Below are 14,061 nucleotides of genomic sequence, written 5' to 3' on the forward strand. Positions count from 1 at the left end.
ACCCGCCGCGAGGACGCCTGCGCGGCGCGACCCCGCCCCCGCGGCGCGGCCCCGCCCCTCGCCTTGGCCGCGCCTGCGCATTGAGCCGCTGGTACCGCGCTGGTGGGCCGCTGGAGCGTTCTTCTTCGCACTTGGCGTTGTTTGACTGCACTATCCTAGACTCGAGAGCCCTAGGTGGTGCGACCTGAGCCTGAAGATAGGAAGGGCTGTGGGGTAACGTTTGTAGAGCCGGTAGTGTCGTCTCAAAGATCTTGTCCGCAGTTTGCACCATTCCCATGTGCTAGTGGTAAGCCATGTCTCAGCGTCAGCATTTGACACCACCTAGACCCTCTTGAAATGGTTGCCGCACACCTACCAGTACCCCCAGATACCTATAAGCTCTAAGTTCTTGCTTTATTTACGCTGGATTTCCTTGTTTCTATCAATAGTTCTCCAAGTCACGTAAATTCAAAATTTTAGCCTTGTATCAAAATACCTTTCCACATGATACTTATTCGTTACAAAAGAGAAAATAAAAACTACAGATGAGAAATCTGGCAGGCTCACGATAATGGGGTGATCAAGGCCAACATCACTAGTGACTATAGATACTTATTTTTTAAAAACATTTTATTCATCATCATCATTATTATTTTAATTTGACCAGAGAGAGAGAGAAAGTGAGAAAGCAAGCCACCAGGTCCAGGACTCGAACCACGGTTGGCCATGTGGGAGTCCAGTGCACTTAACCACCATCCACTTGTTAGCTCCTAAAAGACATTCTTATCAAGTGTTCCTCATTATGAGAAGGTTGCAAAATCACATCTGTGATTACATAAATGAAAGTTCTTTCTGTGAAGTCGTAAATTCAGGTCTCTGGACCCCAGATTTAGTGCACTTTTCCTAACATCAAAAACTTTTGACTTGGGACGAACAGATGGTATAGTGGTTACATCACTGGGCTCCCACATGGCTGACTGTGGTTTGAGTCCTGGACCCAGCAGCTTGAAACTCACGCTGGGTTCGTGTGCATGCGTTCCCAAAATCCCTAGAGGAGAATGGAGAAGAAGGGATTTCGGTATGGCCATCCTGGGGGGGAAGGGGAGAGGGGATTTCTTGCTATCTGTCTAAAAAAATAACATTTTATTTTGCAGTTTGTCCCTCGCTCTTCTCCATTTAACTACCAAATCAAGGCAAATATTTTTCTTTCCTTTTCTTTTTCTTTTTATTGTCAGAAGACACATACTCTTGCCAGAGAGAGAGCGAGAGATGGAAAGCGCCCCCTCAACAGGGCATGGTCATACCCCAATCTTTTTTCTCCACTTCTTCGTACTCTTTAAAGTTTATTTCATGATTAAGAGAAACAGAGAGAGATAGCATCCCAGAGGAGTTGTGATGCCACAAGTCACCCCCCAACCCACCCCCAACTCTGCTTCAGACAGCCCCTGACATGAGTATATGCATACCTGTTGTATTCAGGGAGGTCTCTGCATGCAAGCTTGGAAACTGCCCAGTGGAGTCAGTCTTGCAGAGCATCGTGTTTTACTGCTGCAGCACTGTCTGGTCCCCCGAAACGAAATATTCTTCTATACTTGCAATCTGCAATGATAGTCCTTTCTCTTCTCACTGCCTTCTAGATAACTGGTTCTCAAGCTTTGTTCACACTGAAATCACCTGGGAAGCTTTAGTAACTACTGATGCTTGCCTCCCACACCCAGAAAGTCTGATTAATTGGTCTAGGGTATGGCCTGGGCTTTAAGAGTTTTAAAAGTATCTCAGGTAATTAGAATGTGTAGCCAAGTTTGAGAACCATTGCACTACACTAATAATTGTTGAAAGAGAGAATGAGCACAATCTAACGAGAGATGTTCTGAAGATTTGAATGTTAGGAAAGAGACTGGTGAAAGATTTGGGAACTATCAACATATTGACAGTAACTGGAGCCAGAGGAGTGGACATTGCCTTAGGACAGTATGCCAAGTTGCAAGAGAAGAGATACAAATAAATTTTGAGATAACAAAGAGTTTGGTTACAAAAGTTGAAGGGATTTATGCCAAAGTTGTAGACCAGAGATGTGCAGCCCAGTCCTAGTTCTACCAACACTTAGCCTTACTGCTCTCCTGGATGTCCCCAAGGCTTCCATTCTGACCACTTTATAGTCACTACCATACTGTAAGAGGGGACTTCACAAAGTTCATGGAAAGGGGGTCAGCACGTGGTGTGGTGGTTAAGGTGGTTGACATTCCCACATGGCTTACCATGATTTGAGTCCCAGACCTTGTAGCTTACTTTCTTACTTACCCTCTCTCTCTCTCTCCCTGTTTCTGTCTCTCTCTGCTCAAATTAAAATACACGAATGAATAAATAGTTATTTTTTTTAAAGTTCATGGAAAATGGAATTAATGTATGAATTGATTTTGGTGCCAGAAATATTTTTTGAAATCCATAGATATTTTTTTCATACTTTTTTTTTGGCCAGAGGACACGTGCTCACTGGAGAGACAGAGAGAAAAAAGAGAGAAAGTGAAAAAGCATCCTCCCCTTTTTCCTCCGTTGGAGATGGTCACACTGCAATCCCTTGTCCCCCATGTCTCCCTCCTTTGGGGATTTCAGGCACCATGTACACACCCAGTGTGTTTTATGAGCCATGTGGTCCCAGGACTCAAACCATGAGTAGGCTATTTGGAATCCAGCCACCTTAACCATCCCACTATGGGCTGGCCCATACTATGCAATTTCCATAAACTTTTTGAAAGCCTGCTGTACCTCTGTTATATCCACTCCTATACTTGGCATAGGGCTAAACACAGGGTTAGTAATTCTCATTCACTGAAGGATTATAAAAACAACTGTCTACCTCACTAATAAGCATAGGGTTCTTGGAAGAAAACTTGTTTGCCAACTGTTTCCTCCTCATTGTGATGGGAAAATTTCTCCCGAGAGTTTTTCTCTGTTGACCATTTTCCACAAGACACTATCTGCCAGCCTTTGTTTGGAGAGCTTTTCCTCTACAACTCTTTTGCTTTTCCAGCTCTTCATGACTGTGTCCTGTAAATTCGTAGAAAAACTGTTGGCCAGTGGTCAGCAACTGGACCTTTGAAAAACAGAATCATCACCCCTGCCCCACTCCTCCTGGCCCCACCCCTGGGCCTTAATGGGAGAAAGGAATAACTGTGTCACTCCTGGCTTCCACTTGCTCATCTCGCTTTTAAATTGGAGGCCTCTGGGGCTGAAAGAAATTGGACAAAGTGTGCCGAGTAGCCTAATAGGGCTGGTTCTTTTTTTCTGAAAGTTCCCTATTGCGGAAAAATAAAATTATGTGTTTAATTTCTGAAACCTGATGCCTGATTTGCCTTGGCGGCCATTCTTCCTGGCTTGGCTGAGGCTCCAGCAACACTAGTATTCTGATTAATACCAGTTCAGCTTGCTCCCTAGAGAAGAAGAGCATTATTTACTTGATGATTTTCTTAAATCCTTTTTAATTTTCTTGCATTTTAGCATAATCTCCTTGGTTTGCACATGCTGTATCTCTGACCACTGGCCCCAGTGAAGGCTTAGGGAAGATGGCCTGCTCAGGGCACTCACATCCTCATCACAGCAAGTTTGTTCGTTCGACCCGCTGATTAGGAGTGAGGCATCACGTGTTCTAGTCCTTCTGGGACCGCCAAGTTCTACGTGTTCTTTCATTGCTGCCTGGTCCTCAGGACCCTGGTAGAAAGAGAAGGGGAGGATGCTTCCCAGAATTCAAATTGAGCTTTCTACACTATTCCTTTTTCTCTTCTGACCTGGGCCTCCTTTAAAAGGTAACCCCCTTGGCTCATTCTGCCCCTCCTTTGTAAAGCCCACAGGAATATCAAATAGCAATGCTCTGAGGGGACACAGAGGACTGAGGAAAGGTTGGGCTCCAGACGGTCCCTGACAGGGAAGTGTAAACACAGCTGTGGGGATGGGAGTGAACCACCCTCCCTCCCCACAGTTCCCACCCAGAAGCAGGGAAAGGCCTCCCTGTGGTGAGGAAATAAACAAGAAAACAAAGCAAAGCACAACCTAAAAGCCTGCACGAAGGTCGCTAGAAACTGGGGCTGCTGCCCAGGCCTTGGTGGGGCAGCTGAAGTGCCAGACCCCTCCCTGAACACTTAGAGGCAAAGGCAGCTCCAAAGCAAGTTGAGGTCTGGACTTGACGGAGCCTGGAAACATGGCTTGATTTTTGAAGTGTCTTTGCTGCTGGACACTCTGTCCTCTGATCTCAGAAACTCAGCTCTCTGCCTTAGGTACTTAGCTTCTGACCCCTAGTTGCTTAGGGATCATAATAATGCATTCGATTCAGCAAGTAAGAACAGGCCCACAATAAACCCTTGTTCATGAATATTGTAAGTTTAAAATCTGAGCCACTGAGCCAAAATATCAGAAAGGACTCCCTTAGCCTTTGTTAATTACATAATAAATACTTTCAGCAGGAGGAAGGAATTTTCTCCTTTGGGGATTACTTTGGTGGGACTTGCCTTGATTCGCACATGCTCCAGAAACTCTAGCCACTCTGTGAGGGTGGTGCTGCCCGTTCTGCTCTCTGGGCAGAGTTAATGCAGGTCCTTGATCCCTCAGGACACACCTTTGGCACAGCCCTGCCTGGGAAGTAGCTCTGGTCGGGTTGCTAGCTAATGAGCTGTGCTTCCTTTCTGGCCCTCAGGCTCCTCAACTGTAAAAACAAAATGGCAGAGGGGCCAACAGGCAGCATAGTGGTTAAGAGACTGGACTCCCACGTGGTCAGCCACGGCTGGAGTCCCGGACCTGGTGGCCTGAAAATCCCTCCAGGAACGTGCCCAAAATCCCAGGAGGATAATGGACAAGAAGACATTGCGGCATGGCCATCCCCCTGGGGGATGACTTCTAACTTTCCCTCTCTCACTGTCTGTCTCTCCCCTCCAGCTAGCAAATGCACCCTATGCTAAAAACCTTTTAAAAATTAAATAAAATGACAGAAAAAAATGACAGTGGCTTCAAATACTGAACACTCCTGATGTGTCTGTCATAGTCATAAGTACTTTACATGAATCATCTCATTTCATATGACACCAAAGATATTCTTTTAAAAAAATATTATTCATGTTTATTATTATCATTATTATTTGTTTTTTTATTTTATTTATTATTTTTTATTTCCTATAGGACACATGCACCCACTAGAGAGATACAGAAAGGGAGAGGGAACGTGAGAAAGCAAGCCACCAGGTCCAGGACTCGAACTGTGATTGGCCATGTGAGAGTCCAGCACCTTAATCACCACACCACCTCTTGGTCCTTCAAGGCTATTCTTTTTTTATTTTTAAAGAATTATTTCATTTTATTTTATTTTATTTATTCATTCATTTATTTTAATTTGACCAGAGAGATATACAGAGAGAGAGGGAAAGTGAGAAAGCAAGCTGTCAGGTCTGGGACTTGAACTGTGATCAGTCATGTGGGAGTGTCCAGCGCCTTAACCATCACGCCACCTGCTGGTCCCCCTTCAAGTCTATTCTTCTACCTATTTTACAGATGAGAAAAGTGGGGCTTGGAGAGATTTCACTTGTCCCAGGTCATCTAGCTGGTAAGTTGTATGGTCAGTATTTGGGCCCAATCATTCTTTTTTTTCTTTTTCAGTTTTTGCCTATATTCATGATAGAGCATGTGTGTGTATGAATGAGTGACAGAGAGGGAGAGGGAGAGAGAATGAGCACCGTCCTCGTGGTCTAGTTATAGTCACCCCTTGTCCTGTAGTCCTCCAGCCTGTCAGATCTTGGGCACTTGTGCACATACCCATTGTGTGCTGGACTGGGATGTGAAGTGCGGTCACCATGTGGTATCCAGCTTTTCGTCAACAGGTATCACCACTATGCCATAGAGCCACGCCCCCTTTCCTTCCAAAGTTTATTTATTTCTTCATGAGAGAGAGGCACCCTAACAGGGTCGTTATACCTCAATCCACCCCAGGCTTGTCCAGTTCGAATCATGGGCACTTGTGTGAATGTACAGGGAGGCCCAGGACATGAAATGAGGGCCTTTCCACATGGATCTAGTTGTGTTACTGCTGCACCACCCATGGGCCTGCTTATTCTGACCACTCCCACCTCCGGCCCATGCTCTGAACCATTCCACTATATCTCTCCCTTCTCTGAGGTCTTCTAGCTGTGACATCATGAATCTGGATCCTCTCCATGGCTTTCTACTCTCACCAGTGGCGCCAGAAAGAGAATGTGTTTGGGACTCTAGTCTGCAACTCCAGAGGAAAACAGCTCCTAAAAGTGAAGGAGCTCCTTGCTTCCTCGGTACTTGAGATGAGAATCAAACCTGGGCACTCCGACAGACCCCCATATCAGCAGGGAACAGCCTGTGTGGAAGACAAACAAATCCTAGCCAGACAGGAAAGGGGAGTTCCCCTTGGTTCTGTCACTTCCCCTTCTCTCTTCCCTGGCTTATCAGCAGGGCTCTAGGCTGCTGATGCTGTGGCCCTTGAAGCCCCACTGTGGCTAGCATAGGACGCCAAGTTACAGAAATCTTTAAGGAGCAAGAGAACTGGCCACACATATATCTACAAATTATATCCATGCTACTGTATGTAAAGGAACAAGAATAAATCACATTTATTTCTACATTAACAAGTTACCTTTAGCGTTTGTGTAATCACTAGACATGGTGCTGGGTGTGATTTCCTATGTAATCCTGGCACCATGTCAGGGAGGCAGGTACTGTTACCCCAATTTATAAGAAGAACATTGAGGCTCAGAGAAACTGCCAACATTGCTTATGGCCAATGCTGGTAAGAAGAGCTAGAATTCAAACCCAAGTCAGGTCTGTCTGACTCCAAAGTCTGTGTCCTTTAAAAGTGTTATGAGGACCAGCAGGGGGCATGGTGGCTAAGGAGCTGCACTCCCATGTGACTGACCTTGGTCTGAGTCTCAGACCCAGTGGCTTGAAAATTATGCCAGGGGCATGTGCATGCATACTCAAAATTCTAAGAGTGTGAAGAAGGAATGTGGTAGGGCCATCTCCCCTGCAGGGTGATTTTCTCACTTTCCCTCTCACTGTCTCCCCTTGTCTCTCTCTGGTGAGTTCATGCACCCTATGGCAAAAACCTTTCAAAAAAAAAAAAGGAGTGTTATGTAGTAAACAGAACAGAAAGATTCCAGAATGCCTGGGAGCTATCGTCGTCCTAACTATATGTGCTACATATTGTGATAATAACTTCCATATATCACATGTTTACCAGTACCAGGCAATGGGTCAAAAGCTGTGCATGCATTATCTCTACTGCTCAGTGAGATACACAGCTAACAGTCCCATTTTGCAGATAAGAAAAGAGGCTCAGACGATTTAAATGAACAGCGCAATAAGGAATGAACCCGGGATTCAAACTCTAGTCTCCTTGACTCCAAAACATGTGCTTTTTAGATAGTATACTTATTTATTTCTTCTGAGTGAGGCAGAGAGAGATGGAAAGACAAGCACCCCAACAGAGTCCTTGCGACCTAATCTACTCCCGGTCTCAGCCAGCCTGGATCATGGGCATGTGTGTGTGTGCTTGGCATGCTCAGAGAGGTCCCAGAATATGAACCCAGGCTCTTTCCCACCTAGGTCAAGGTGTGTTACTACTGTGCCACCACCTGGCCCGATATTGCCTTTGATGATGTTACTTAAGTTCACTTTAAAGACACCACACATAAACACACACGTGCGGCTAGTGTCATACTTGCCTAACATATACTGGATTATTATAATCTAGAAAGCGATGTCTTTTACGATGTCATGGACTTTTTCATTGTCTGTCTAGTGCATTAAGGTCTTGTGAAAAAGGCTGTGAAAAAAATAGTGTCTCCAGGTGACAGAAGCATAGGAGAGAGGCAGCACTGATTAGAGAAGGCCATCTGCCATGAGAAGCCCTGTCTGGTTGTCCTTCTGGCCAGTCTTCATCCTTTTCTACCTGACTCTGACTAACAGGCTGGCTTCCATCTGGTACTGTGGAGCAGGTTAAGTGCTCAGGCTTCGGCATCAAGCAGACCTGGGTATCTGGCAATGCTACAATGGTGGAATGACCTTAGACAAGTTACTTAACCTTTTTCTTTTCTTTTCTTTTTAAAGTTGGCCACAGGGTATGTATGCATGCCAGAGAAAGAGAGAGAAAGAGAGAGAGAAAAAGAGAAATCATCCCCTGGGGGGATGGCCCCCCCACGATCCCTTCTCCTCCCTTCTCTCAGGATTTTGGACACACACCTACATGTGCCTGGTGTGATTTTCAAGCCACCAGGTCTAGGACTCAAACTGTGCAGTTGGCCATGTGGGATAGAGTTGCCTTAAATTCCATGCCACCTGCTGGCCCTGCTACTTAACCTTTTGAGTCTCTGTTTCCTTCCCTGTAAGGTAGGTTGCTATGATGCCTAATTTAATGGAGTTATGAGTTTTAAATAAAATAAGTTGTATGAAGCTTTAATCATACTGCCTGACATGCTCAGAACTTGGTAAATGAACATGAGTACCCCATGTTATACAACATGCAGCTTCCTGGGGTGCTGAGATAGGGTGGGAAGGTTCCTGGGAAGGTTTCATTGAGCAGCCATGAGGAATTGGGAGGGAGAAAGCAATCCTGGCATCTGGCATTGGGTTCAATCAGCAACGATGAGTCAGCTCCAGGTGCTGAGGGACTAGCTGTGTTCTCAGCACTGCTGGGCGTGTGCTGTGGTCACTTGGCCATGGTCCTTCTCAGTCACGCTGTCTGAGCGTCATTCTTGTAAATCTGGCCTGGGTTCTTTTCAGAAAAACAGCCTCTAAGATGTGATGTCATGGGCCAGCCTGGGCCAGGGAGAGACGTGGGAGGAGGTTGTGTGCATATACTCTGGGCACTTTTTTTTTTAGAGAGAGTTTTGCGGTAGGGTGCTTGCCCTTGCTGGAGAGATACAAAGAGACAGAGAGACAGAAAGTGAGAAATCACCTCCCCCAGGGGGATGGCCAAGCCACGATCCCTTCTCCTCCATTCTTCTCTCGAACTTTGGGCATGCACATGTGCCCAATGTGAGTTTGAAGCTGCTGGGTCCAGGACTTGAACTGTGGCTGGCCATGTGGGAGTTAACTACCATGCCACCTGCTGGTCCCAAGGCATAAACTTTAGCATCAAGCTATCCCGGGATCAAATTTTGCTCTGTCAATTACCAGCTCTGGGACCTTTAAACTCTGCTCCTGAAGAAGATAATTCTGATAGTCTGGTGATAAGGCTTAAAGGAGGCACGTAAAATGCTCAGCACATCTGTCAGAGAACACACTATGCAGCACATAGTAAGTGTTCAATAAGCAGTAGCTACTGTTAAGTCCTTGGCAGTTGATGAGTATGGCTTGATGGTTTTCTCCACTTGTTACCAGCCAAGGTATTCTCAAATAACCATTCTTCCCTCTGAGGGCTGGACAGGTTCCTTATACCAGGAGTGCCATCAGTTGAGACGAGAAGGCCGGAGAGAGATGGCGTAGTTGTGCCCCTATTCCTTTGCCTTCCCTCCCCCAGTCAGCTGGTTCCCTGGCTACAGTTCTTCTAGTTCTCCCTGCTGCTGCCCTCCCTCTGAAGAAGTCTCTCTCTTCCCTTTGGTTTGACAGAGTCAGCCATGCTAGCGCGGACTTCTGGCTCCCCTGACCCTGACTCTTCTGCGCATCATCTCTTGTGCTCTGCTCTTTATTTTGCAGACAGTTGAGGAGGAGGTCAACATTTGTTATCGTCTCTGTACCACAGAGACGTTGACTGCAGGATGCTCTGCTAGCGTCACTTTGTACGAGCACCCCTTCTCCAATGCTTTTTACTTGCTCATGTGCTGTTCTGGATTTGGGGGAGGTTGAAGGTTAGAAATGACATTTTGTCTAAGGGCCGAGTCATCTCTTTTCCCACTCTAGGCAGGATAGCCCTTGCTTTGTAACAAGAAGAGAACTTTACATGGTAGGATGAATCTATGTTGGGATGAGAAATCTCAGGATAATAGCTAGCCGAGCCAGAACCAGATGCCTCTCTTCCTCAACACGGGGTGGTGGGAGTAAGATGGGGGACAGAGAAATAGGGAGTGTTTAAGGACTTTAAAGAGTAGCCTCTACTGGAATAAGAAAGAAAGAAAAAAGAGTAAATACAATACTACAGTTAAGAGGAAAGAAGCGGGACCAGCAGATGGCGTAATGGCTGCGTGGCTGGACTCCCACGTAGTCGACTGCGATTCAAGTCCCCGACCCAGGGGCTTAAACTCCCGACGGGCCCCTGTGCGTCCCTGCCCAAGATCCCGAGAGGAGAATGGAGGAGAAGAGATTGCGGCATGGCCATCACCCCTGGGAGTGATTTCTCACTTTCTGTCTCTCTGTCTCTCTCTGTCTTTCTGGTGAGCGTATGTGCCCTATAGCAAAAACCTCTCAAAAAAAAAAAAAAAAAAAAAAGGCGTATGTACACATAGTATCATAGAAGGATATCTAAGACATATTAAGGTTTTAAAAGTCACTGAATAATAGGGATATTGACCAGCCTGATAGAGCAGCAGGTAAGCACTTCGCAGAGGTACTGGATCTCAGATGACCAGCCATGGTTCCAACCTCAGCTCTGATGGCTTGAAAACCATGCCAGGAAATGGTTTTATTTATTTATTTTGCTTAGAAAGGGAAAGTAAAGGATCTCAGGAGTGGAAAACTGGGGAACCCATTTCTGTTTCTAATGAAGCCCCTCCTAGTTTCATTGTTATAGATCATGGATTTGTCTCCTATGGTTACTTGGAAAAGAAAGGTGAGGTCTCCAATCCCCACTCAGCCAAAAGAACCCCCAAAGCAAACCTTCGGGTTACCATGATGCTCTCAGGGGTCATTAGAAACATCCAAACATCCAACTGGTTTGAAAAAGTGGAAAGAGGAAAATCAAGAGGAGGAGAAAATTCTCAGATGTTCTTGCCTCCCAAGCAAAGAAATGACTGTAGTAAGCTCTCCATGAGAGATCTCTACATCGCAATGCAAACTGAACCCCAACCCTAGGGTGAAAATAAGTTACCTGTATTTTCTGACTATAAGCTGTTTCACATATGAAAATGTTGAGCTTCAGAAATGTGAAGTGACCTGCCCAAGGCACACAGCAAGACAAAGGCAGAATCTACCTGCAGAATCCTAAACTATTCTTTTTTTTTAAAAAAAATCTTGGGGCCAGCAATTAGCGTATTACGCTATGTCGCTGGACTCCCACATAGTCAACCGTGGTTTGTGTCCCGGACCCGGTGGCTTAAAACTCACGCCGGGTGCGTGTACGTGTGTGCCCAAGATCCCGAGAGGAGAATGGAGGAGAAGGGAGGTGATTTCTCGCTTTGTCTCTCTATCTCTCTCTGTCTATTTGGCGAGCGCAAGCACTCTATAGTGAAAACCTCTCAAAAAAAAAAACCTTTCTTTTTTAAAGAGGTTTTTGCCTTAGGGCACATGTGCTTGGGAGAGGGGGAAGAAAGGGAGACAGACACAGTGAGAGGGACAGTGAGAAATCACCCCCCCAGAGTGGATGGCCACACCACAATCCCTTCTCCTCCATTCTCCTCTTAGAATCTTGGGCATGCGTGTGCATCCACACATGTGCCCAGTGTGATTTTCAAGCCACCAGGTCTGGAACTTGAACGGCAGTCGGCTATGTGGGAGTCCAGCAACCAGTAACAAAACCACTATGCAATCACTTGCCCCCCATTCTATTTTTAAAATCTATTATACTATGCTACCCTGTTTTAAATCCGACATTTACTCTTGTCAACTTTATCCTTGGCCTGGACCCCAGCCCTAGCCCACCATGGACTCATGTGCTTCTGGCCCAGCCCATTGGAAATGGCTTGTTTTGCCTCTCTTACCTCCCTCCACCCATCTTATCACCCAGAAACCTCCCTCTTGACCATACTTCTTTTATGAAAAATTTGTCAGAGAGGATGCGTGCTTGCTGGAGAGAGAGCGTACGTGAGAAAGCACTCCCCATGGGGCATGACCATGCTGCAATCCTCTTTCCTCCATCCTCTTTCTTTTTTTTTTTTTTTTTTTTTTTTTTTTGAGAGATTTTTCACTGTAGGGCGCATGCGCTCGCCAGACAGACAGAGAGAGACATAGAGACAGAAAGCGAGAAATCACCCCCCGGGGGGATGGTCACGCTGCAATCCCTTCTCCTCCATTCTCCTCTCGGGATCTTGGGCACGCACGCACATGCACCCGGCGTGAGTTTTAAGCCACCGGGTCCAGGACACAAACCGTGGTCGACTACGTGGGAGTCCAGCGACATAGCCATTACGCTAACTGCTGGTTCCCCATCCTCTTTCTTTTTGAGATTTTGGATGTGCACATACACTCACCTGGCATGTCTCTCTCTATCTCTCTCTTTTTTTGAGAGAGATTTTTGCTATAGGGCGTGTGCACTCACTAGAGAGACAGAGACAGAAAGTGAGAAATCACCCCCCCACCCGGGGAGGATGGCCATGCCACAGTCCCTTCTCCTCCATTCTCCTCTAGGGATCTTGGGCACGCACATGCACCTGGTTCTGAGTTTAAGTCACCGAGTCCGGAACTCGAACTGTGATCGACTGCATGGGAGTTCAGCGACATAGCCATTATGCTAACTGCTGGCCTTCAGGAATGATCCTTACCAGGAGGGTCTGGGGACTCATGTCAAGTGGCCACCTCCCCTCTCCCACTGGAAGCCTTGCTAAAGCAGCCTCTTGACCCTAGTGATGGAGGAGGATCATGTGGCCATGATTCAAGAGCCTGAGATCCCAGGATGAAGATTTTAAGAGAGATCATGAACAAGAATTTGCAGTGGGCAGCAATCAGTAAACTGGGACAACAACAACAGCAGCAGCGGAGTCGAAGGGTCAGTGTCTGGGAGTAATTAGGAAAGTTTGGTGCTGACAGCTGTGTGTCTGCGAGTTGAACGTCATGGCCAAATCGACTCCTGGGCTCCTTGGCGGCTTCAGGGTAATGAAGCTCCGGCCCAGACACAGAGGCAGCTGTGGTACCACAGAAGTCGGTGTCTCTGAGGTCCAGGCTCAGCCTCGCTGCTTCCCAGCGGTGTGACCTTAGGCAAGTCATTTAGGAAAGGACACTGCATTTGCTGAGTGAGTATAAGACCTCTTCACATATAAGAGAATTTCCGAAGGTTCATGGAAAAATTAAAGTATGAGTTTATTTCAGTACAAAAATCCTTTCACGATCCATATTTCCATAATAAGCAGTTTCTATGAACTTCTTGAAGATCCTTCCTATGTCCTCATCAGTTTCAAAACTGTCCCTCTTCTACGTGAGAAGCCGCGGGGCTGTTAAGGTGAGTGGGTCCGGGGAGGCTGTACAGCTGAGATGTGGGAAGAGGGAATTAGGGCTCAGAGCTTTTGGAGTCCAGACCTGGCTCTTCCCTGAAGTTTAGTTTCTCTCTCTGTGAGATGGCGACAGTAACATTCCTACCGCATCCATGAAGTCACACAGGGCAGTCCTACACCGTCTCTCCTTTCTCACAGCCTTGGTCCTGAAGTTGTGGCCACCTTCTTCTTAGGAATATATGGTTCTTACTTTGTAACTGCACTCCCTAGCCCCCACCCCCCATCAAATTAGTGGGTCTAGGCCCCAGGTGGTGCCCCGAAGGGAGGGTATTTAAACCTTGGTTTCCCCTCCTCTCCTTCCCCCACTCCCGGGTTTTGCGTTTTGGCAGGCAGGCGGACATCAACGTGCTCCCAGGGAAAAGGAACTCCGAGCTGCAGGGCGCAGCTCCAGGCGCCCCTTCCCCCACCGCCCAGGACGTCCCCAACCCGCTGCCTTAGATACTGAGGAGTTGAGAGGCCATTGGAGCTCCCAGCCCCCTCCCTCTTCTCCGGGTCCGGGAGAGCAGCTTGCCACCCACCTCCTGTCCCGAAACAGAGGGGGGCGACTAGAGTCTGGGGAGCGGATCTGGAAGACCCGGGAGAGTCCTGGGCGCCACGCAGCCGAGCCCAGGAAACATATCCCGGTCCTGGGGTTACGAGGGGAGCTGTCCAGCCCCGCAGGGTGCGCTAGGACAGAGGGTGGGCCAACGCCGGTGAGGCGGAGGGAGCCGCGGGCGCC

General features: G+C 47.1%; 1 protein-coding gene across 1 annotated transcript in view; it reads left to right on the forward strand.

Annotated features, from left to right (window-relative positions):
• The window catches only part of RAMP2 (receptor activity modifying protein 2), a 21,962-nt gene that overhangs the window by 6,009 nt on the left and 1,892 nt on the right, over positions 1-14,061 (forward strand). Inside the window, exon 2 of the mRNA XM_006156064.3 lies at positions 5,515-5,566. Within this exon, the coding sequence (XP_006156126.1) occupies positions 5,515-5,566 (52 nt within the window). The remainder of the gene's footprint in view (positions 1-5,514; positions 5,567-14,061) is intronic.

Source organism: Tupaia chinensis, unplaced genomic scaffold (genome assembly GCF_000334495.1).
Source record: "Tupaia chinensis unplaced genomic scaffold, TupChi_1.0 Scaffold000477_2, whole genome shotgun sequence".
In the NCBI taxonomy this organism is placed as follows: Eukaryota; Metazoa; Chordata; class Mammalia; order Scandentia; family Tupaiidae; genus Tupaia; species Tupaia belangeri.